The 25286-nt window shown below is 40.2% G+C and overlaps 1 protein-coding gene across 3 annotated transcripts in view; it reads right to left on the bottom strand.

The window, feature by feature from the left end:
- The window catches only part of FGFR2 (fibroblast growth factor receptor 2), a 112252-nt gene that overhangs the window by 35936 nt on the left and 51030 nt on the right, over positions 1–25286 (bottom strand). For 2 of the 3 annotated variants that reach the window (XM_081005219.1, XM_081005218.1), the window contains 2 exons: positions 21927–22050; positions 2450–2640 (listed from right to left, as the gene is read on the bottom strand). In XM_081005219.1, the coding sequence (XP_080861345.1) occupies positions 2450–2640; positions 21927–22050 (315 nt within the window). Of the gene's footprint in view, positions 1–1467; positions 1613–2449; positions 2641–21926; positions 22051–25286 lie in introns of all 3 variants that reach the window. The other variant, XM_081005217.1, reaches the window with a different exon arrangement.

Genomic DNA, 25286 nt, shown 5'->3' on the forward strand with positions numbered 1-25286 from the left:
CAGCTCACCTCAGAGAGGAATGAATCATCAACACCCTTCACCAAACCTACTCTCACCACCTAAGAAGGCATGCAATCAAAGAACATGGAAAAAATTGTCCACAAAATGTTTGGAGGAGAAAATGACATAAACACAAAGAAAGATGAAACAGACAGAAGAAGAGGGGGCAGGACATTCTGTAATGTCACTTAAAATGTCCTTCAGATTAATGAAGACATACATTTCAGAGACATACAGGGAAGGACTGAAAATAAAGAGACAAAAAGACTTCAAAAAGAGGTGTTTTCATTACAACCTGTATTAAATATAGCCCCAAGAGTTCCTTGTAACCAAGGGCTGAGGGAGAACTCAGGCTATCACCGCCTCAAATAATAACTTAAGTCAAACCTAAGATTTAAATATAATGGAGCAGTTTAGGAATCCACCATGAACCCAAACGCAGGTTTGTCACAGGTAGGAATGCTCAGACAAACAGTTGGTGCTAGAAGTAAACAGGCCACTACTGCTTCAAGTGATCACAAAAATAAAATGTATGGATAATGGATTTTCTAGATGTGCTTACTTGCTTACATTTGGGTCTATTATGATGACCCAAAGTCTGGAAACAAGTTGGTCTGAACAGTTCACCTTATCTAGAAAAAAAAAATTGGGCCGCCCAATGTGGTGAGAAATAGGTGTACTGATAAGGCATACAATAGGATTTACAAATACGGGAATGTAAAATTCAACAATCCCTGCTTAACAAGATGGTAACTATTGCTGCACTGTCTTGAAGTAAACAAAAGGAATCAAGACCTATATATGTATGCCAAATGACCATGGAAGAGAATTAGTTCTATTCAAATATTAAGATTTAACTTATTTGCATTTTTAAAAGAGCATGAAGCTTTTTGCAAGAGCTAAAGTGCATACCACACTATTAAAAAGGTCCAAATGAGACCCATCACATGGCTATACAGCACTTGTGTAAAGATGGAAACAATGATATAAAATGCTGGCTCGTCAAGTGGATAGGTCTCCATGAATTCATGTTCAGTCTTCTACCAGACTGAGACAGGTGGCATTGAAGGTAATCTGGTATGTGCAACACCTCATCACTTGATCCAACCTCAATGAGTAGCTATGATTTCCAGAACAGTGATCAATATGTAATACAAAGAAATAGAAGGCAACAGTGCAAAAGTAAGGAAGACTCAGAGTGGTCAGATTCTGCTGGGGGGAAATATATACGAAGACAAATGATACATCAAAGAAAAAACAGAAGAGACAAAAGGTTTCAGAAGAGGTAACTAAAACAGTATTTGTGGGAATTTTTCCATGGCTACTGGAGTAATACCAGTTGCATCTCCAAGAGAGGATTATAAATACACCAAGGTCATGGAGTTATCCTACAAGCTGCCTGCAGAGTCCCAAAGCACCAATTTTTTCCAGCTTCTACATCCAGCTTTCTTTAACAGACGTCGTTACCTTTTTTTAGCAGAACCGTAAGCCAGGCAGACTGGTTGGCCTCCCCTATATAATTGGAGACCTTACAAATATATTCTCCAGCATCCGCCTCTGTCACATTGTACAGTTTCAGCACTTCAGCATTGGAACTATTTATCCCCGAATGCTAGAACAGACCAATAACACAGGAGAACAATGTAACTACTGCCCCAAATGTAGACACCACCATGGTCCCGCCACCAAAACACTTGAAGGAGTCTTCCAGTTACTACAAATGCTAGCATTGAAATATTGCACTTTAAAACAACAGCAGCAGCAGCAAGAAAGATTTCTTACAAAATTGGGGCAGGAAAGCTTCTGCCCAGATAAACTACCTTTTTTGTTTCTTCGCTGTGCAAAATCATAAATTTCTGGCTCTACTGCTAAGCTTCATGGGAAATCACTACTATAAAATTAGCTGTTCCTTAGGAGCAAAGCCAGGCAAAAATGACATATTTTCAAAATGGCTGCTACCCCTAAAATGATTGCCCAGTCAATAGTTCACACTTGGGGAAGGGGGACACACTCCGTATCTTTATCATAAGGAAAATGAGCACTGACAACATCCTTTGGCAACAAATATGGTCATTACAGAAGGGCCTATAATGTTGTCCAAACCTCTTAATATATTTCCTTTGATTTATTTTGGATACTCTTTGCCAATGCACAAATCTCAAGTGATGCCAAGATAACGGCACTGCAATTCTTTTAATACACAACCATGATGTCTGAAAAATAAGCAAACAATCATGCTGATGGATAAAAGACTTTAAGGAAGGTGAAATGCGGAATGAATTTTTGCTTTTGTTTATACCAGCAACTCAGTATTCCACTGTATTTATGTGTGCTGGCAAGGATAAAAGTCAATTTTAAAAATCTATCCCTTGACTTTGTTCAAAAAGCTTTATAACATTCTAAAAAGAATTGCTTATTGTTCAAAAGAAAATAAGGGGGGAAAGCTCACCTTTAAAACTTTCAGGTACGGCAATCCATCTGGCCCATATTTACTTCCATTCTTTTCTGTGTGTTTTATCCACTGGATATGAGGCTGAGCATCACTGTAGACTTTGCAGACAAACTCTGCATCACCCCCAACAACTGCGGAAGTATTTGCTGGTAGGCCAGCTTGTAGGATAGGCCTGTGAGGCGATCGCTCTGTCAGGAAGCAAAGATGGGGCGGGGGGAGAAGAGAGAGAGAGAAACGTATAAAGAAGCAGAATTAAGCAGCACTGCCAAGAAAACTGTTAGTGAACATGAGCCAAAAAGCCCTGTAAGCCTGTTGGCTGACTTCACTGAAATAACGCTGTAACCAAAACGTAGAACAAAAACTGCACTTCAAAGGAGGTGCTTGAATACTCCAGTTGGAGTGCTGTCTAAAGACTAGCCTTTTAGAAGAAAAAGAAAAAAAGATGGCACAGAGCAGAAGACTGTATGAAGTGGGGGAAGGGAAAATAGGGCACAATTAACTAAGGATACTTCTTTTAAATCACAGAAACTTCTATTTATGTGGTATCAAACATGAGAGCACCACTCTCTGGGGTTGTTCCCCACTATATGGGGTGAGGGAAATCTATCATCTATCTATCTATCTATCTATCTATCTATCTATCTATCTCTACCATCTATCTATCTGTATCTATCTATCTATCTATCTATCTATCTATCTATCTATCTATTATCTATCTATCATCTATCTATCTATCTATCTATCTATCTATCTATCTATCTATCATCTATCTATCTATCATCGTCTTCAGTTGTACAGTAATTGATTTTAATTAATGTCAAACTAGAAAACAATATTATGATTCACCAACTTAATAAAAAAGAATTAAGTGTGTCCTAATCTGAAGTCAAATCTACAGTGGTACCTCGGGTTACATACGCTTCAGGTTACATACGCTTCAGGTTACAGACTCCGCTAACCCAGAAATAGTACCTCGGGTTAAGGACTTTGCTTCAGGATGAGAACAGAAATCGTGCAGTGGCGGTGCAGTGGCAGCAGGAGGCCCCATTAGCTGAAGTGGTGCTTCAGGTTAAGAACAGTTTCAGGTTAAGAACGGACCTCCAGAATGAATTATGTTCTTAACCCGAGGTACCACTGTATTGCCAAATCCTTTGGGTGAGGGTTTACTGAGGTATATTGTAACTGGTAATTAGGCAAAAATAAAAACATAGAAGGGAAAAAGAGAAGCAAAGACCAAACAAAAATACTACCAAAAACAAGTAATTTTTTTAAAAAAAGAATAAAAGACTAAAATGAGCATCAATTAATATATATTATTATAGAAGGCATTCACTAATTGTGAACTATAATCATGAACTCATAATAGTACTGATAATAACATTACTGTAAAGAACATATATGGCATCATCTCATATACATGTTGGTTATGTAACAACCTCAGTCAAGGAACCATTATAGATTTTCCACAATTAGGCCTATTGGGTCTGTCCCAAAGGGTACCATCAGTGCATAGGACCATTACCTCATATGAACCAGAGTACCAGTGGTATTTCACCAGCAACCACTACTACCTCATATCCATACCCTGGTTTGTAGGTAGTAGCTCTTGAAACTCTCAACTTTAGGGAACTGCTTTTAGAAGACATGCTTCAGAAGCCACACTGTATGCCCAGAGCTCACTGTGTGGCCTTCTGCGTTATGATCACAACTGGCAACTACTGTTCTAAAAAACAACTTCTATTATTTCTTTTAATAATGGGCTTTCCAAAGGGCTTTCCAAAGCTCTGAACTCATGAGATCATTCTGTGGTTTGGGCCTTTGAAAGACTTGGTACCAAACGTAAAAGGGTCAGCTTATTAAGTTCCATCATCCATCATCATGAAATGATGCACAATGGTCTTTTTCCAAGATGGTCATCAGGGAGAATACTGAATTGGCTTCTTGGCAAAATCTGTATGTTCTTATTCATCAGCTTGAATTATTTCACAGCAATCTTGAAGTATTAAGACTCAGCAGTAATTTTATGCCATTGGGAAGAAAACACCATTAAGGGATTAGAAGCAATGATTTTCCTTGATGGTATTTGGAACTCAAGAGTATCTCACATGTCAAGAAATGCAATCTTTTTTGTTCTTGTTCTGTTTCATTACATGTTTGTTTATTTATCTGATATTATTTTGCCTCTCATCTCAGGGCAAATTATAATAAACAGGAAAATAAATCCAACAATTAGACACCTGAAATGAAAAACTTATTAAGTGCTTTATTTTTTTGTAAGTGTAAACAAATTACACACAATTTCTTTTGGACTGTTCATTTCTTTTGAAGAACCCACTGGGGTTGGGAACTTTTCGCCTTCCTGATGTAGTGGAATACAACTTCCATCAGCTCCAGTCAGCATATCCAGTCAGCGGTTCCAATCCCCGCGACGGGGTGAGCTCCCATTGTTTGGTCCTTGCTCCTGCCAACCTAGCAGTTCTAAAGCACATCAAAGTGCAAGTAGATAAATAGGTACCGCTCCGGCGGGAAGGTAAACGGCATTTCCGAGCGCTGCTCTGGTTCACCAGAAGCAGCTTAGTCATGCTGGCCACATGACCCGGAAAAACTGTCTGCAGACAAACGCCGGCTCCCTCGGCCAGTAAAGCGAGATGAGCGCCGCAACCGCAGAGTCGTTCGTGACTGGACTTAACTGTCAGGGGTCCTTTACCTTTTTAGAGATACATTAATTATTAAAACTAAATTATAGTGATTTGAGGAAACATTAAAAACCATCCAAATTCCAAACAGCATATAGTCTGCCATGCAGTGCAATCCTATACATGTCTGCTCAGAAGTAAGGCTCACTGAGTAAAATGGGATTAAGCTCTGGTACGTTTGTATAGGACTGCAGCCTTTAACATGCTGGCTTCCAAAAAAAAAAAAAAAAAAAAAAATTGTCTGAAAAGCACAACACTGGGGTGTAACAGCAAATAATGACACTGCCAAACAATAGGATCTTTAATAAAGGCCATATATTTGGCACTCTGCAAATGCCTATGGGGAATTTACTTACTGAGGCAGCGCTGGCAACATACTACAAAGCAGAAGCCTTATTTAACTTTAGCTCTTGCAGTGCTGTTTTTAAATTACTTCATGGCTGTATGTTGGACGGTGTGTATGACTTGAATTCATCCAACATTAAAGATCTGCTATAGTTAAGGTCTGGGAACATAAAAGGCCTTCACCTGGTGACAAAAAGACATCTATTTAAGCACCTATAAAGCTTCTCTGGGAAAGAATTTCATAAACAGGGTGTCATGACTGAGAAGGCCCTCTTCTCACCTTACTTAAGATGGCAGGGGCACCCAGTGGAAGCCCTGCAGAAGATGTGTGGGCAGGTTAATACTGTATGGGGAAAGTGGGCCTTCAGGTCCCAAGCAATGCAGAGCTTTAAGTACTAATTCTGAACAGCACTCAGTAATGGACCATGGGGCAGTACATTTCTTTTAGCACTGGTGAGTTGTGTTTCCAATGCCCAGTCTAAATTCGTATTCTAGCAGCTGCATTTTGGACCAAACTGCAGTTTCTGACCAATCTTCAATGGCAGCTCCACACACAATGCACTGCAGTAGTCTAACCAAGACTCGGTGAAGAGACTACAAGGGTGAGGGAATTTCACCTTTCGTATTGATACATATTCCTAATGTATAGGTATTTCTTATTTCATTCTTAAAATGTTTTACTTCTTCTTTTAGGACAATGACCTCACAAATTGGTTTCCAGTGACAGAAAATACAAATCACCAGGAAAAATGAACAACGTAAGGGCAGCGTGAGAGGGATCACATCCACAAAGCCTTAAACGTCAGGGAAGGCTAAGCTGAACAAACAGTTCCAAAGTGGGACTCCAACAATTCCCTCATGGAGAAATGAATAAGCAAAGCAGGGAGAGCTCTTTGGAAGTGAAGGATCTGAACAAATGCAAGAAAGCGCAACTCCATCAACCTTCTTATATTTGCACAAGCCACTCTCTGTGTGTTGCCTTGTCAGATGTAGGAATGGTATACTTTTTTTAAAAAAAAGTGAAATGCAAATTGTGGTTTAATGTAGCAGTTAATATTTTTAGAGTCCTGGAGAAAACTTATAAAGCTTTCCACCCTTTACTAAATAAGCTCTAACTCCATCTCCCCTACCCATGTTTGGGTAGAAAAAGAAAAAGAAAAAACAAGCATGATCTCGCTTTAATGGAAACCTTACACCATCTTCCAAAACATATTACAATCGCCTTCAGTATAAAATGAAACCTTAGAGAATATTATTTAAAATGTTTTTAGAAAGTCAGTAGGCCTCATGTTTCATTTATCCACATCAGGGTTTGATTTCCTTCACGACCTTACTTCTTGCCCTTAAATGGGGGTGGGGAGTCCCCAATACCATTGGCGGGGGTGGGGGGAGAATCACCACTAACATTAACACACAATGTGTTTTGTTTATTTCACTTGAAACTTTTTAAATTTTAGCTGCATGTGCTAGCTTGCCTGAAATACATGTAGCTGATCTGAGGTTGGAATCTTTAGCTCTAACATTTTAAGGGATGTGTAAAAGTGTTTACATAAGGCACTGGCTGTGGATGATTAAGAGTAGAAAATGTTACCAAAGTTTGAGGCATTTTAGTAAAGCGCTGCATATCGAAGCTCCCGTCATTCAGTCCCAGCTCCTGCCCACCTAGCAGTTTGAAAGCACCCCTAAGTGCAAGTAGATAAATAGGGACCGCTTTCTAGCGGGAAGGTAAACGGCGTTTCCGTGTGCGGCGCTGGTGCTGGCTTGCCAGATGCAGCTTCGTCACGCTGGCCACGTGACCCGGAAGTGTCTTCGGACAGCGCCGGCTCCCGGCCTCTTGAGCGAGATGAGCGCCCAACCCTAGAGTCGGTCACGACTGGCCCTGACGGGCAGGGTACCTAATCTGGCCTAAAGAGATCCAGGCATCTATCTAACTGCCTTAGAACAGAGTTTTTCAAACTTTTCGTGTTGGTGACACACTTTTTAGACATGCATCATTTCGCAACAAAGTAATTCAGTTTTGCATCATTTCGTGGCACAGTAATTCAGTTTTACTAGCAAACTGGATGTTAAACTAACCCCTTTCCAGCCCAGGAGGAGCGCAGGGAGCATTCGCACGACACACCTAGACACTGCAGCCGACATACTAACATGTCATGACACAGAGTTTAGAAAGCTCTGCCTTAGAAGCTGCTGAATTTTCAGTGATATTACACACACACACACACACACACACACACTGCACTCTATGTGGGGCTACCTTTGAGGTGACTCAGAAACTACAACTAATCCAGAATGCGGCAGCTAGACTGGTGACTGGAAGTGACCACCAGGACCATACAACACCAGTTCTAAAGGATCTTCACTGACTCTCAGTGCATTTCTGAGCACAATTCAAAGTGCTGGTGCTGACCTTTAAAGCCCTAAACAGTCATGGCCCAGTATACCTAAAGGAGTGTCTCCACCCCAATCGCTCAGCCCAGACACTGAGGTCCTCCATTGAGGGTCTTCTGCTGGTTCCCTCACTGTGAGAAGTGAAGTTGCAGGGAACCAGACAGAGGGCTTGCTTGGTAGTGGTGCCATCCCTGTGGAACACCCTCCCTTCAGGTGTCAAGGAGATAAAGAACTGCACAACTTTAGAAGACATCTTAAGGCAGCCCTGTATCAGGAAGTTTTCAGCGCTTGATGTTTTATGTTTTTAGATATGCTGTAAGTCTATCTAATGCAAGACTAGTGGCTTTAAACTGTCACCCTGTTCCCAAGCAATATGAAATATTGATAGACTGCTTTACATGAGAAGCTGGCATTCCACAGCACTAGTATGACCCAAATTTGTATCAGGTTCCCCTTCCTTGTTCTCTCTTTCATTTAAGTGACTCTGCAGTCTCACCACTGATGGAGCGGCTCCAGCTATTTACTAAGCTCAGACTTAGGTGTTTTCCAGATGTTTTGGACCACAATTCCCATCATCCCTTACCATTGGCCATGCTGGCTGGAGCTGGGGAAGTGGTGCATTTAATAATCATTATATGCAAAGTATGCATAATTGGGACAAAATAAGGGTGAGAGGAAACGTGGGCAAATGTTACCATATTGTTCTCTTTTAATTTGATAGCTCTGTGGGTTTTTTTTTACCAAAGCCTTTTCACTATGCCTGCATGAAGCAGTGTATTAAAATATAAAATCTGCTGCAGTTCATTTGTCAGGTATCCAGATCCTGCCTGTGCATTCTGACTAAATATGGTAATTTAAAACATTAAACATTACATTGTTAGGCAGCTGTTGGTATATGGGCAAGTAGCAGGGGCGATAAGAGACTATGACACATTCCTGAAGAAGAATAAAAGCTGTGTTTATGAAAATATCTTAAAGACAAAGGCTAGCTCTAAAATACAAAGTACTGCTAAAGTATGCTAAATAAATATATTGGCCTTTTGGAGACCAATTATATTTTGTTCTACATCTGAAAACAGTTAAAGTAAAACTTTATTAATTCTTCATTCCAAACTATAAATGTTAAATTTTAAAACACACACACAACTTCAGAGCCTTTGCTTTCCCAGTGCTATAAATCCATCAGTATTCAGTATAGGTATTCTCTTATTTACTCATGCACAAAAAGGTCAAATAGGCACATGGGAAATAAATCTTTGCTAATTGAAACTTCAAAAGTTTCCATTTTGAACATGTAGATGGTTGGGTTGTATAAAGCATGCCAACACCTTTCCCTGTAATTTTTATTTAAGGGGCCTTTACATACAAGGGGGGAAGTTCCTGGACACTTCAATCTACAGTGTCACTGATAATCTTTGAAAGAATAAATATGCACTCATATATATTAAACAAAATCCTATGGAGTTTGGTTACCCGGAGTTCAGTTCAGGATTCAATGGGGGAAATTACTCCTAGTGATGCAATCCATGCCAACAATTCCATGGGGGAGAGGAACTGTAAGCAAAGGGTGGTAGGTATCATTCCACCTAGAAAATAGCTATATCAGTGTCTGGAAAATAAGCCAGTGAATGTTTCTGATCTGGTTGCAAATTGCAGAGAAGTCACCTTCTCAAATGTGTTTAATAAGACATGGGCAATTCAAGTTCTCAAAATCTGCATACATTATTCTAGTAATCCTTATAAAATCCTTGTATGTTCATTGAATAAGCAGAGGGATGAGACCAAGAGAACAATGGTTTGCCTAAGGTCATGTAGTGAGTTTGCGGACAAAGTAAAAACGCTACATTAACCACACAGTCAATGTACATCCTTAAAACACTGCCCTTGCTACACAGGCAAGTAAAACAGTTCCACTATCACTAGAGTTCAAAGTTTATAGGGAAGTTACGAAAAATTCTTGGGAAGTTAAGAAAATTTAGATAAAATCTCTGTGATGGATAGCTGACATACCAGAGTATCAGGTGACTCAGCACATCATCTACAAGAACTCTCATGATCCAATAATTTCATCTATTGAGACATCAAGTACAGCATCTTTGGCTGTGGTCAAGGCCAGATAAAGAATGTGGAAAGTGTTGAACGAATGTTATCTGGGGTCAGCCTTGTTCCAACCCTTGGCTCATGTGTTTAAGCATTCACTCACGATACTGCTGTAACTGTGAGGAACATTGCTACATAGCTGTTTTATATGTGAGATGAAGCTCAAGAGCAAAATGATTTCTAGAGCAAGATTCACATCTCTTCATACCACACCTCTTTCACCTGCAGGCTGCCATGAGAAAGGATAAAATGAGCTATATGTTGGCTACAACACTGTGGATGGATGTTCATGCATGGGGGCTTTCTATATTATAGGGGCAAAGTACAAGTATGCGCTGATCCACAGTGGACCATTAGCTTTCTTACAGTGTGAATTTCTGATAGGAGAGGGTTGCTCCTTTCCCCCTTTCTGGCATGAGTCTCTGGAAAATCCCCAACAATATCCATGGACTTTGTGCAAATGGCAAGAGGATTGTGGCCATTAACTGCAATACAATCCATTTAATCCTATATGGAAATGAAGCACATACTGTTCTGCATTTTGGCTCTTTTTGTGAACAGGGACACCTAATGGTACAATTCCAATAAGACTTTCAATGGCTGAAGTTAGTGTGCGGGCAGTTACTGTAGACCCTAGATTATTCACTGCAACTAGGAGCATATTTGACTGAATAATCAGTAGACAAAAGGTATTCTCACTGTTTAAGCTCCTTTACAAATTAGCAGTCATGTGCACTTACAAGAAACAGTGAAACAATACTATTAGGGAAACAATGTATTGTTGAAATGGAGCAGAATGAGATTACTAGATAATAGCCAGTTTTAGAATCATAAAGAAACATTGGCAGATTCAACAATAATCAAATGAGCCAGAGTTCAGAAGTACATGTAGTGTTGTGTATGTGCACAATAAAACATTTACAATTTTTATTCGTTCGCCTATCTGAAGCCTGGTTCCTCAACATCAAAGTATTCTTATCTAGGACAGTCTGAAAAAAGACAGCATTGTTTAATCTTTAAAGAAATTTGCTGCCAAGTTCAACTCGTACCTCTGTCTATGTTTTCATCACTGATTTAATCCTTAGCAGTGTTCAGGAATCTGTATCTTTGCAAAACTCTCAGGTATGTTGACTATGGCTGTGATCCAGAGGTCCATGTATGAGCCTTATGCCTACTAGAATGTTTTTAATTTTCCGTTCTCAACAGTTGCTACTGATTTTTTAGAACTCATGAGTTCAATTAGGCACACATCCATGCAGCTCCAGATACCACAGTTCTTGAAACTGCAGACAAAGAAAATATGCCCAGAATGCGCAATAGCCATTGCTAATATTGTGGCCCACTATATTCTCCAGATATCTTCATGGATGGTCAGACTCATTAGGAGGTGTGGGGAACTTCTGGTTCCCCAGATGTTTCTGAACAACAACCCCTAACATCCATGCTTCTTTGGGCTGATGGGAGTTGTACTTCAGCAACAACTGAAGAACCAAAGGTTCCCCACATATTCTCCATAGGAAACCTGGCACCACTTGGCAATAAAGGCTTCACAAATGCTGAACATGTGCACTCAGCTGGTAAGAAGTCAAAGCAATGGATGTCAAAGCAACAGATGCTGCTGCTTCTTTTCCTTACAAGGGAAACTGAGCAGAGTTTTCAACAAACATAATTCAAATTTGGTAAAGCTATTGGGGTGTGTGTTTCAGACAAAGTAGCTTCACTTAGCCATCCTCACCCAATATCTTAATGGGTAAGGAAGAACCATGTTTCTATCCTTCATGATCTCTGCCAATTATGCACCCAGTTTTACCACATGAGAATCAAACTATGCTCTTTGAAAATGTATCCATTACAAAGGTTTAAGTGATACAATGCACCACCAGCCACTCAGAAATTGCAGTACGCAACATGAATGTTCTTGTTTTAAAATGTTCAGTTGTCATCGCTGGCTAATGGTCTTAATACCAGTCCGCTCTTCATGCAGAGAAACCCATTGTTAGGCTGCCACAGTGTGCATTTCATGAGCTTCCCCAGAGGAAGAGGCTGTCGTGTCTACCCTGCTAATCTTGGGGTTAACCAATATGATCCTTGTTACGGCACAGGCAAAAGCCAAAGCTTTAGAACATCTGAACTACCAGGAACAGCTTTGCTTGGGTGAGGGAAAATATGGAAAGCATAACAATGAAATAGTGTGACTGAAGGATTTTTTTATTTTGTTATTTAAAAAAAACATTTTTGGATTGGAAAAGAATAAAGCAGAACTACTCTGGAATGTGAAATGCAAGACGCAATTTCTCCCACACACGGCTGAAACATAGAACCAGCCAAATGGGAGACACTTCTAGAATCTCATCATCAGATTTTTTTTGGAGCTTGATAGCAGTTAGGAATGCTTGGAGATGAAAATCATTTATGTCAGCCCCATCACAATACAGCCTTGCAATGGTACTGCTGCATGAGGTTGGTAATTGCGGTTGGAAACATAACACTGAAATGCCAAATCTGATACAGAGTAAAAGGGAAGGGTAGGTGGACTGTGCTATCATTATGGCCCCAGCCCCAGCCCCATTCCATCCAGGATATGATACATAAATGGTTGGTTCATTGGGTACATTCAGATGTTGGGATTATTGCATTCATTTTCCTGGCAGTAATGCTAACATTCTGTCCCTGTTTCCAACATTCCTTTTACACTGAATTACCAATTGTGTTATAGAACTATGGTGTTTTTTATTATTATTGATATAACACTATGTCATGCTAAATTTCATTTACACCAGCAGCCATGCTGTGACACAACTGCAGATGTCATTGGACATGTTGCCATCCTTTATGCACATGAATGCTTGTTTTCACCCAAGAAAATGGCAGAAAGATTACCTTCCCAAATTTTGGCATCCATGAAAAGGGTTGGGAAAGTACAGCACAAAATTCCTGCAGTTCTCTGAGTTAACAGGGTTGCAAACAGATTTTTTTCTGGAAGCATTTAACACAGAAATGAGCACAAAACTTCTGGTTGATTCCACTTGGTTTGCAAAAGGGGCTTTTATGTCATGTGAAAGAGTGTTTATCATGCAGAAATTATCAGGTAAGGAAACATCAGGGAAATGGAATGAAGTGCTGTCTGAGTATAAGCCATAGTCATTTTTATGTCATGTCCTTACCACTGTAATGCACATACAACTAAAAGCATCACTAGGAAAGCTACACACTGTTTGTAGGGAGAGAGAATGCAGCTGAATGTTGTTTCATTGCTACAGGTTAAGAACATAGGAACCTGACTTAAGTCAAAAGGTGCCAGAGCCTAAGTGCATCTAGCTCAGTATTGCATGCACAGGGTGGCAGAAGCTCTCCGGAGTTTCAGATACAGATCTCTGCCAGTTGTACCTGGCAGAGATTGACTAGGGACCTTTTGCATGCCAACCATGCAGCCTCCACTGATCAGCAGTGCTGCTCTGCAGTATGAGATGTCAATATGTCCTAATTAGTAATGTTGATTGCAAAGCAATTGACCTTTCAATAAAACACAGGGCTAGAAGGCTGCCTGCTCCAGAAATGTCTCAATTTGGTTTCCAGCCCTGGAGAAAGATTACAAAATTTAAAAATGATGATATTCTTTAAAGTGCAAGAATTCTGCTCCGGAGTTCTCATCAGCTTTGGACTTGAGAGAGAAACAAAAGGTGTGTGTAGGTGTGCATGTGCCCTGCGTTGCATATGTAAGAACTGGGGAAATGGTAGAAAAGGGCTAGTTCTATACTCTGAAACGTGTTCTCCATTTTCCTTAAAAGTGTTCTTCCCCTGCAAAAGAGCCCTGTGCTTTTCTTTCTATTTCTCCAAAGTTCTGCAGCCTCCCTGGCTGCTCACACTTCCTGATCTAAAAAAACCTCAAGGGAGAATTGACACCTGGGTTTAACTGAAGCCCAGGAATCTGGGGACACTGGCTACTGCATGCATGAGACTGGTGTGCTCAATAATTTAATTTATTCAATAAGTTCTTCATTTTACCTTCTTAATAGTTCAGTTGGAAGAGCATGAGACTCTTAATCTCAGGGGTGTGGGTTCTAGCCCCACGTTGGGCAAAAGACTGCAGGGGGTTGGACTAGATGACCCTCGTGGTCCCTTCCAACTCTACAGTTCTATGATTCTATGATTTCTGCACTGACTTCTTCAAAAATGCCTTCACTTAAAATAAGAGAAGAATAGCTGACAGAAGCACAGTGTCCAGCTAATGATGACATGAGGTTTTTATAAAGTGCAGGCATCTGGGGAGGCTGCAGAATACATATCTTAGATGATATGGTTTGCAGAATAAAAGAAAGGACACTTACAAAACACTTCAGCTGCCATGAAATTAAAACAAATGCAATGAATATCCAGCACCCCACTCATGAGAATGACATGAAAAAAAATTCTCCACTTTGATAAGAAAATTTCTTTTCTCATTAATTCATGAAGAATGGTTATCAAAATTGCATAATATATTTTTGGCACAGCATTAAGAAGGACAGAGCAAATAGATGGTGAGCATATGGGCATGTAGTGGCAAGGAAGTAAGTTAAGTGAGGGGCTGTGTGATCCAAAAGACGCAATGCAAGTATGACAGATCCAATGAGTAACAGCACCTGGATTTTTTTTTTTAAACCCTTTGATAAGCAATGACATTCGCTAAGAGCAAAGCACACAGCCTCTAGCTCTAAACAATTTGTGTAGGGTTTCTTTCCTCTCCCTCTCTCTGAGCTAGTTGCTCAAGTGTTGCCAAAAGCCCATGCCAGGTGTAAAGTCCACAGTCAGGCTTTTCTCTTGCTTTGAAAGAAAGTTTCTTCCTTCTCAGTTTATCCAAATACCTAGAGGCAAGCACCAGTGTGGATTCCTGCCTGCCTCTGCCCCTGTCTCAGCACGTCCCAGCCCTCAAGTGCTCAGGTAAGTATGTCAGGCTTATCCTTGCTCCTGTAAAGAGTTAGTCAACAACTGCAAACCTCGCTGCCAGAAAGCAAGTTGTGACTTGGATAGACTATATACATTTAACTCTTGCTGGAAATTAATTAAGCAGAACTTGAACAATTGTATTAAGGATGGAGCTTTCTCTACTGCTGTGGCAGAATAAGGTTCAACTAAACCTTGTAAGGACACCAACTTGATTATCCCCGTGATAAAAAGGCTCTCCCTACACCCTCATCAACTACACAAAGGATATAACACTATTGTCAAAGGAGTTGTGGAATATTGTACAAAGATCAACAAGAGCTTGAACAGTCATTTGGAAAGGCCTGAAGGCTACCCTTAATTAATTCCTGAAAACAAATGAAATGTTTTATTATGTTTTATTTTTAGTGATATCTGACTACTGCTTTGGAGAAAGAGTTCTGCTAATACCTGCAGATAGGTACGTGACAATTACTCTCACACCCTTTATTGTGTTTTGTGTTTGGACTCCAGCAGTACAACCTACCCAACAATAATCTTACATAAGCCCACTGTAAATACCCATTTATTACACAGACATAATATATAGGACATATAATATATATATAATATATAGGACAGTGTTCTCGAAGCTACAAACATGAGTCTGACCAAACTGCAGGAGGCAGTGGAAGATAGGAGTGCCTGGCATGCTCTGGTCCATGGAGTCACGAAGAGTCGGACACGACTAAACGACTAAACAACAACAACAACAATATATGGCTGCTGTTCCCTATGTTCATAAATTCCATTGTGCCTCAGAACAGCCATACATAGACTCAACTGAGCTATAATGCACAAGTTCACAGTGCTTCTTCCAGACTGACATAGGCTCACCATTGCAGACTTGTAACTTACCTTTCTCTGACTGCTGTAATAATTACACACAAACCCTGTTGCTTGGTTGTAACACCATAACGTTTTTAATTATGGCTATCATCAGCCATACTTTATGTCAAAAACCAAGTAAGTGACTCATTTTCAATCTCTGTCCAATCCTTTCGCAAACTTACACTCAGTGGGACATGGGGGACAGAATCTACATGTGCAAAGTGTATAGCATGTTCCCAACACCCAAACCATACTTTTGCCACGACACCTAGTATGAGTCACACACCTAGTATGAGTCTCTTATCCAAATTAATACACGGCTGTAGACCAGACTTGCTTAATGCGTAGTCGTTAGACTACAACTCCCATCATTCTTTACCTGCTGCCTGGAATTGTAGCCCAAAACATCTACAGGGCACTAGATTGATGGAGCCTGTTTTCTACTCTTCACACACGATCAGTTTCCTACACATATGTCACTACCATTTATGAAATCAGTTACTCCCGATGCATGCATGCAATGTTGCATGTAACGAACTTATGGACAGCAAGAAGCATGCAGGGGATTCAGTAAAATAACTACTTCTGTTCACTGCACATGATGGCATTCACAGTATCAAACTCAGAAGTGATATCATACAGAAAATTCATGTTGAGTGAAATGGTCCAGAACTCTTTTGTAAGGTACTAGTTTATAATAAACATGCCAAACGTCTCCCAATATAAGCTCTGAACAACAAGCTTAGTTTATATGGTACAATTCTTGTGAGGAAATGATTACTTCCACAGGCTAAGACTCATGTTTTTATTGCCATAATCATAAAATACAGACACATATTACTCAGTGCCTGCTCACCCTTTCAGGTTCCCACCTACATTACACCCACTATGGCACTGTTTTAAGGATATGCATTAAGGCAATCTTATACCTGGAATATGATCATTTTAAAAATTGACCAATATTGAAATTCCTGAAATTCTAATTAAAAGAAAGGGGTTGGGAGAGGCTTACATGAATGCAGAGCAGGTAGGTCATTAATGGCCAAGTTGCCAATTTATATGGGGGATGAAGATGTACTCCGAGAGAAACAGAAGTAGCAAACTGTACTATAGATGCTTTAAAAACATGTCATCTTCTCTCCTTCAATAGAGGCTATACAAGCCGAAACGTAAACACTGCCATGTCCTAGCTACTAAGCAAGAGCCCCATCTTGAAAACGGGACAACGTCAAGGACATTTGCTGAACAACAGATACATAAAACATGTAATGAACTGGCAAAAGTAAATAGGGAACACTTGTTTGTCCTTTTTCACAGCACCAGAACTGTAGCTATCTGACATATTAAGATCAAGAGAGACTTTAAACAGACCAGGTTTTTTGTTTTTTGTTTTTCCCCCCACAACATTATGCTGTTGAACTGAAAAGAACATGATGGGCAACAGAGTTACTGAGTTTAGACAGAGCCAGTCATTTTCAGTAGAGCTCAGCATCTACAGCTAAAATAGCCAAGGCAGAAACCCTTAATGCATGTGGTAGCCTTCAGTAACTTACAACTCAAGAGTGAAAAATACTTGCAGTTTATTTAATTGCTGATTTCATCAAAGCCGTATATGTACCACTGAAGCCAAGATGCTGAGCTAGAAGGATCTTACATTTCTATCCTCTAAAAAATAGAATAAAATGTTCTCTGCCTTTTCCCGTAATCTGCAGCCCCCAAACTGTACGGCTGCCTTTCCTATTAGTACCCAAATTCTATTCCATTTTCTCTGCTATCAACAATGTTCCTATCTAGGGTTTGCAGCAGTTGCCTCTCTGCAGGGTCATCCCAAGCACATGCCAAGAGCAAGGTAAGAGTGCATTATCAGGTTGCCTGGGAATGAGTGGGCTTATTTCCAGTTTGGATCTCTTCACCCTTCTATAGCTTTTCTGGCTCCTCAATGTGGAAGCCAGACACATGCACAAGCACACAGCATTCTGTTGCAAATAATCAAAGTCATAATTTCAGTACAAGAAACACGAAAAGTAGAGAACATTACCAATCATCAAAATGTCCACCTAAAGCAGTGTCTGTTTTACTTCCGAGTCTCCAGACAAGTTCTACTGTGCAGCCAGAAGCTAACTGGACTACTAAGAAAATTCTGCTTAACGCCAAATGTTCTTCTCACATATGAAGCAAAATATTAGATGGTGATGCACTTCCTACATTCACAAATCTGAGCTAACAGCTGAGAATATTTAGCATAGGCACTTCAAATGAAACCCTTCACATTCTGCTAGCTATTAGTGCATGCACGGTGAAAGATTCAGGCTTTCAAAAGTTATTACAGGCGAGTTAATAATGGCTATTCCCAATTTAGCATTGTGTCACCATTTGGCAACAGGCTTGCTGAGAAAACTCCAAAATCTGTGATGTAATAAGAGGTTACACTACAACGTGTCACACAGACACATTACTATAACGTACTGCCATATTTTAACACTATTCATTACCATTAATATCAAACAGGTCTGCTCTGAAATCAGCTGAACCCATGGAAAAGAGAGAGGAAAGAAGGGAGCCAACAGGTTAGCTTAGCTGAAAGCACAAGGAACGAATAATGTCTGAGAGGCTTCCTTCCCTACACTAATCTATGCCTGTGTATCACATGAAGCTCAACTATTAATACTGCTTTTCCTCCTCTTCATCCCTGGAACATAAAAAGAACAAGTACAAGAAGAGATGAAAGAGTAATAGAGGGGAAAGGGTTTAGATTTCTGGGTTAATGCTCTGAACTTTTATCACAAATCCACACACTGTAACTGGATTATTCATGAACATATTTTTTTTGAAGATTTAATTAACTTTCCGGAGTACTTCTACTTCTCTTTCCTATACCCAATTCATCTTCTCTATGTTTTTCATGCTCCACCTTCGCCAGGGCTGGAGCAGTAAGAGACATGCTTCATAATTTGCCTCTGCTACTCTTTCCTTCTCTCCCCCTCCTCCCTGGTCAAATTACCATTGGGTAAATTACTCTCCAGCTCTATAAAAAGCTTGGTCATCTGCATTATCCTAGCCAAGTATTAAGGAAGATTTTACTACACATAACATGCAAATCTATGGTAAGATGTGTGGTAAAATGATCATTAATATGAGCTTCACATCTAACTAGAATCCTGACTCAAAATCTGTTAATCTCTCATCAGTGAAGAAAATAGTAAAAATAATAGTAATAGTAGTAATACTAATAAACAAAAATTCCAACAGATTAGTTTATGTAGAAGGGCAAACAACTAAAACAAGCAAAGAGAAATTCATTTTATACTGCCCAATTTAAATCTGGTTTCTATTCTACAATTTACTCAATTGTTTCAAACTTAATTGAGGGTCAATGTGTTTTAGCAAAATGGGTTCACCACAGGGCAACCGACTGTGGTCAGTTGTGTACTAAATATGAAGGGACATTTGCTCTTCAGAGTTCTACACACTTTTCCCTGGATCTGTCATCTAACCACCATCTAAGTATGTGATTGCTCTGTTTGGTTAACGAATGTAGCACCAAATCAGTTCCATTCTGAGCTGTGTTTAGCAATGGGAAGTATGAGGAATACAGTGTTGGGGTAACAGAAGGAAACTTTTAAAAGTATTATCTACCTATATTATTTATCTTGAGAAGAAAGAGACCCACACACTAGGGAATTCAAGGGAAATAGCTATTGCAGGTTTCTAAATTATATTCTGCATTACCACATAATTCAACTCTATGCTACAGTAATCACCTAACTAAAGGGGCAATAATCTTCACAGTGTACCTTTCTGGCTCTTACAGATGAATGGAATATGAATAGTGACCAAAGAACCACCTCTGTGGGAGAAACTGAAACCCAAACAGTCAAGTGGAAGAGTCCCCTGTGGACACTTCAGCACTGGGCACCTGAATCTAGCTACCATTTTTATTTCCCACAATGCTTCTGATACAGCATCACTATGGCGTATTGTGAGAAAACAAAATGGTGGCTAGACCCAGCCAACCAGAACTGCAAGAGAACTGAACTGGGGTGGTGGGGAAGAGGCATTTAAAGGAAGGCCCAGCAGCTTCCCAAGGATGCTAGGTACTGATGCCAGCCCTAAATAAAGGTAAAGGTAAAGGTACCCCTGCCCGTACGGGCCAGTCTTGACAGACTCTAGGGTTGTGCGCGCATCTCACTCTAGAGGCCGGGAGCCAGAGCTGTCTGGAGACACTTCCGGGTCACGTGGCCAGCGTGATGAAGCTGCTCTGGCGAACCGGCACCAGAGCAGCACACGGAACGCCGTTTACCTTCCCGCTATAAAGCGGTACCTATTTATCTACTTGCACTTAAGGGTGCTTTCGAACTGTTAGGTGGGCAGGAGCTGGGACCGAACGACGGGAGCTCACCCCGCCGCGGGGATTCGAACCGCCGACCATGCGATCGGCAAGTCCTAGGCGCTAAGGTTTTACCCACAGCGCCACCCGCGTCCCGCCAGCCCTAAATAGGACAGTCCAAAATGTGTTGAGCTCAGAAAAACCCTCTTACTTCTGCAGGTTAGAAACCAAAGGATAAAGAAACCCGGGGTTCCTTTCCCATCATTACCAGTGCTGTTTCCTCTTACTCTGCGCTAAATTTCAAATTCTGGATCATTTCCCAAACCTGGTGAAACAAAGCTTACCATGGTTGCAGCTGAGACCAACAAGTACTGAAAACAGCACCAAACGTTTCAAAATGTAACTAAAAAGCCCAAATTCTAACATGCCATTGCCAAATAAATATAAAGAGAATTAACAGACAAACACTACATTTTCCAAAATGGGTTTGTAAATACTATAGATTTCCTTTAAGAAAGGGAGGTACATGCTTTCAGAAAAAGTGCATTTCTAGACCCTCAGAAGAAGAAACGAGACCCCATGATGGCAACTGAGCACATTCAGAAACCCCTAATCACGATGGAAAATCTTGGCCTTACTGTTTACTTTTATGATTCTCTCTATGAAAGTAGCAGACATAGCAATAAATGACATAACTCTCATTACCATTCCATTCATTCATGCAAGTCACCAATATTTTCTGCCAGGAAAAATAAACTGTGCAGAATATTCTTGAATGTAAGGCATTGAAAAGCTTAAAGAGGAAGAAGAGGCTAGGGGCTTCTGGTAAATATTTGCCTAACTTTCAGAAAACAAAAGAAAATTTCCCAAAAAAGTAAAACTGCACACACTGTGGGGATTTCAAGACAGTGTCTTTTTCAATCAGTTTCATTCCTGGTATTTTAAAAGAAGTTTTTTCCTTCTAGACTCCCCTACTTCTTTTCTGCAACACAATTCTTTGAAGTACTGTCCAGGAAAGGAGAAAATACTCTTAGGAGAGAAGTGTATATATTCCCTTGGTTTCCTCCTTTGCTAGATATTGTGGACACACCCACTCCCTGGTGAGGGAACATAATTCAGCTGCACCCTTTCAGCAGCTGGTCTGTACAGGATGGAATCATGTGGAACGCAATTTACTACCATTCCTGGCAGCCGTTGGAGCTGCACCTTCAATAAACATTGTTTAAACAAGTGTTCAAACAAAAAAAATGGTTTAGTCTCCAGGTTAGTTCACCTCAGCTGAATAAGGAGATTTTGCTGTGGGGAGGTGGAAGAGAGATATCTATAGCTCTCCAACATCCTAAGTTTCTTTGTGTCTTAAATAATCAGGCCACACACCACAAATTAAACCTATCAAAGTGATTAATATTAACCCTGAATTATGTCAAGGACCTATCATTTTAAAATTTAAAAATTTAAAAAACCCATCATTCCATTTGTTAATTTACTGTACTTAAAAGCACTTATAAACAGTTTGGTATTTTAAAATCTCTAAGCAGGAACAATAATGATCATTAAAACAAAAACACAACAGTAACAGAAAAGAATATAAAAACAGGAATTCAAACTAACAGAAAAACAGGGCCTGATCTGAAGCAACTAATGGTCACTGCTTCATGGTATGGCCTATTCTGCTTCACATATGCTCCATTCTAAGTCCATTTTAAGTTTTACATTTAGTTATTTTCACCTTTTAAAAAAAAAGATAATTAGGAGGAAAATAAATCTAAGTCATCACTTAAAGAAAGGAAAAAAAACATTTAGCCACTGAGAGTTTACTCACCAACAACATCAAGGTGGTATGTGTGGTTGATGGATCCATGAATATTCTCCACAATACAGGTATAATTTCCTTTGTCTGATGGGACTACGCTCTCCATTATAAGACTCCAATGCTGATTTCGGACCTAAGAGAATTTCAAAAGTGTTTTAATTAGCTGACACCAACCCTCATCATGGTCTCACAAAGATGATAATAATTCAAATAATTCAATGTTTTTCTACTCTAACAGAGCACAATGGCTGTGGTACCCTTGAAAAGTAGTCAGATGCTTAGAAACCCATAGTGGAATAACCTGCATCACTATGTCAGCATGGTGGCAGTGTCACAAAACTCCAAATACAGCAGGAACAAAAACCCAAATGATACAAAATTAGCAATTCTGCATGGATGTAATTATCTGGTCAAATTCATTCTAAGTGCCGACATCTGCAATTTTCTGAACTGAAAGAACAGAACAGAAAGTGAAGTATTTGTTTAATTACTCTTTATTAATCTCTGTCACACTTTCTTTCAAGCACCTCAAGGAGGCATACATGATTTTCCCCACCTGCATTTTACCTTCACAACCCTGTGGGGTAGATCACCCTGTGAGCCCAGGTGACCCAGTGGGTTTTGTGGCAAAGTGAGGGCGCTGATTCCAGCCAATACGCTAACCACTACACCACACTGGCTCACAAGAGTTATGAAAAGTCACAGGAGATGGAGAACAGTGATGAGCACAGAGGATATACTTCCAGATGACTAAACGCTCTACCTATGGCTCCCGTTGTTTATTGAGATTTTAAGAGGTACAGCTGCAATCCAAAGCCCTACATAGATCATGGAGTTCTGAATAAACATGGCCTAGTCCATATTCTTTAGTGCTGAGGAGTGCTACATGTTGAAATTCACACATATCATTTTCCCATTTCAATGACAACAACATAGTCCGTTCTCTGGCAAATCCCTGATAGCACATCAGAGATTTTATATAGAGATGTGGCAGAGAGGCTAGGAACTTTTTTCATTCTTTTAATTGACTACAATATGTGAACACTACTTCTGGGGACAGTGTTTCTAAAACAACAACAGATGTTTAATGTTTGCAGAGCTTTGTGTCATAGGTGCTGGTGGCTGCCCTTTTGAGCTTGGGACCTAGTTATGGGAAGGAGTGCTGACCTCTGCATAAACCTGACCAATCCTTAAGAACAGCCTCTGGGGCTTTGCTCATGAGCCTTCCATCAAGAAATATTAAAGGGGAAGGTATCATAAACAGGGCCTTTTGGGTGGTAGCTCCATGTTCATGAACTTTCTTCTTTAAGGCTGATCATATGCTGTCAGCCTTAAAGGCACTGAAGACTTTTCTATTCCAAGCAGCTTTCAATTAGCATTTTAGTGCTTCATATTTAACTGCTGCTGTTTTTTTTAACCTTTCAATTTTTTAGCTGCCTGATTTTATACCCTGCTGATCCCGTTTCAGTTGTTGCTGGTATAATAATAATAATAATAATAATAATAATAAATATATATTTTAGTGTTTTATAGATTACAGTTCTATGAACTGTAATTATGTCATAATGAATTCTTATTATGTTGTGATCTGCCTTGGGTGGCTTAGCCCTGAAAGGAGGAATGTAAAGGGTGAAGCTCAGATAGATTATATGCTATTTTATACAAAAACAACTACTCAACAGCTTTGTACAGAGAAAACCAGCATGTCAGGCAAAGGGGTGGCCCCAACACTGGGTTATCTATGTACAGGATTTTAGCATTTTGCTTTGGTTTCGACAGAGGAATACTTCATCATGTGTGTTTCAGCCTGCAGGTACACATGATGTCACCTAGAAACAGGTGTTCCTCCACATCTGCTGTTTGTGAAAAGTGATGGGGTTTTATTCAGCAGTGACTCGTAGGGGAAAACACTTCTGCTTGCACAAGTCAGGGCACAGAAACTTTGCCCATTCCCCACTCCCCATGCAGGAATGCCTAAAACCAATTCCAATTCTGATCAGCAGGATCCTCAAACCCTCCAGACCTCTGAAGCAGCTGGGGGGGGGGGAGGCTTTTCATGGATAGGAGAGATTGGTAAAACTAAATAAATAAATGGGTGTCCTGGCTTGAAAGAACAGAAACACCTTATACTAAGGCAAAGTCACCACTGTCGTGGTTCTCTTTCAAGTACACAAAGTCTGTAGTACGTAGGTCAGGACATAAACGTACAGGAGAGAACCGCGCACTGAACTTCAGTTGCAGCTTTCCATTTCCACTGCAGTAACTTTCATCAACAAAGGGATATCCCCACTTTTTAAAAGAGCAGCTTCTCAGCTCAGCAAAGATCCTGCCGCACACAAGTAATGCACGTTTGTGTCCTTATTTGGTTACTGGCCATAGTTAACATAAAATCTCTTTTATTTCCTAAGAGTCTCATTAGGCAGCAAGGCACCGGTACTGCTATGTTATGAATGCAGGCTTTGAACTTTAAAGCATCAGAAAAAAGATTTTCTGTGCCTGCATTTTTTTCCCCTTTTCAACTCTTGCTTTTTCACATTTATGAGCCCAATGCTAACCTCCTGGTCAGGAATGTGATATAAGATAAGCATCAATTCCAGAATGAAAATTTGGGTGTGCTTGTACATTCAGCTAGCTATTACACACCAGGAAACAGTCTGTGAGGAGCCAAAGTTTCGGTCTTAACAATCACTGCCCCTGCAATGTCCCATTCCCCCGTCCTCACTGTGACTGAGGCAGGAGTAGCTCAGCATAGGTAGAGAATTATAAAGAGCAGTTATATAAAAGAGGGCTAACTATAGGGTGCAACTGAAAGGATAAAAGATGTTTACTGATGTATACTGGGAACCCAAAATGCATACATCTTTGCCCCTACAGGAACTTGAAACCAAAGCAGTTCCCACATCCTACACAGCAACTGTTTGGAGTAGTTCTCCCGATTAAACTTAGTGGGTTGTGAATGTGGATGGTGTAGGTGCATGCAGCAGTCACCACTGAATGAAGCAGTTTTTAAAAAATGAATTTGAGAAGCACTCAGTCACCTGAAGGAGCGTCTCCACCCCCATCGTTCAGCCCGGACACTGAGATCCGAGGGCCTTCTGGCAGTTCCCTCATTGCGAGAAGTGAGGTTACAGGGAATCAGACAGAGGGCCTTCTCGGTAGTGGCACCCACCCTGTGGAACGCCCTCCCTTCAGATGTGAAGGAAATAAGCAGCTATCCTATCTTTAAAAGACATATGAAGGCAGCCCTGTTCAGGGAAGTTTTTAATATTTAATGCTGTATTGTTTTTAACACTTGATTGGGAGCCGCCCAGAGTGGCTGGGGAAACTCAGCCAGATGGGCGGTGTATAAATAATAAATTATTATTATTA

The sequence above is a fragment of the Podarcis pityusensis genome, assembly GCF_964106645.2.
Source record: "Podarcis pityusensis genome assembly, chromosome: 5".
NCBI classification, from domain to species: Eukaryota; Metazoa; Chordata; class Lepidosauria; order Squamata; family Lacertidae; genus Podarcis; species Podarcis pityusensis.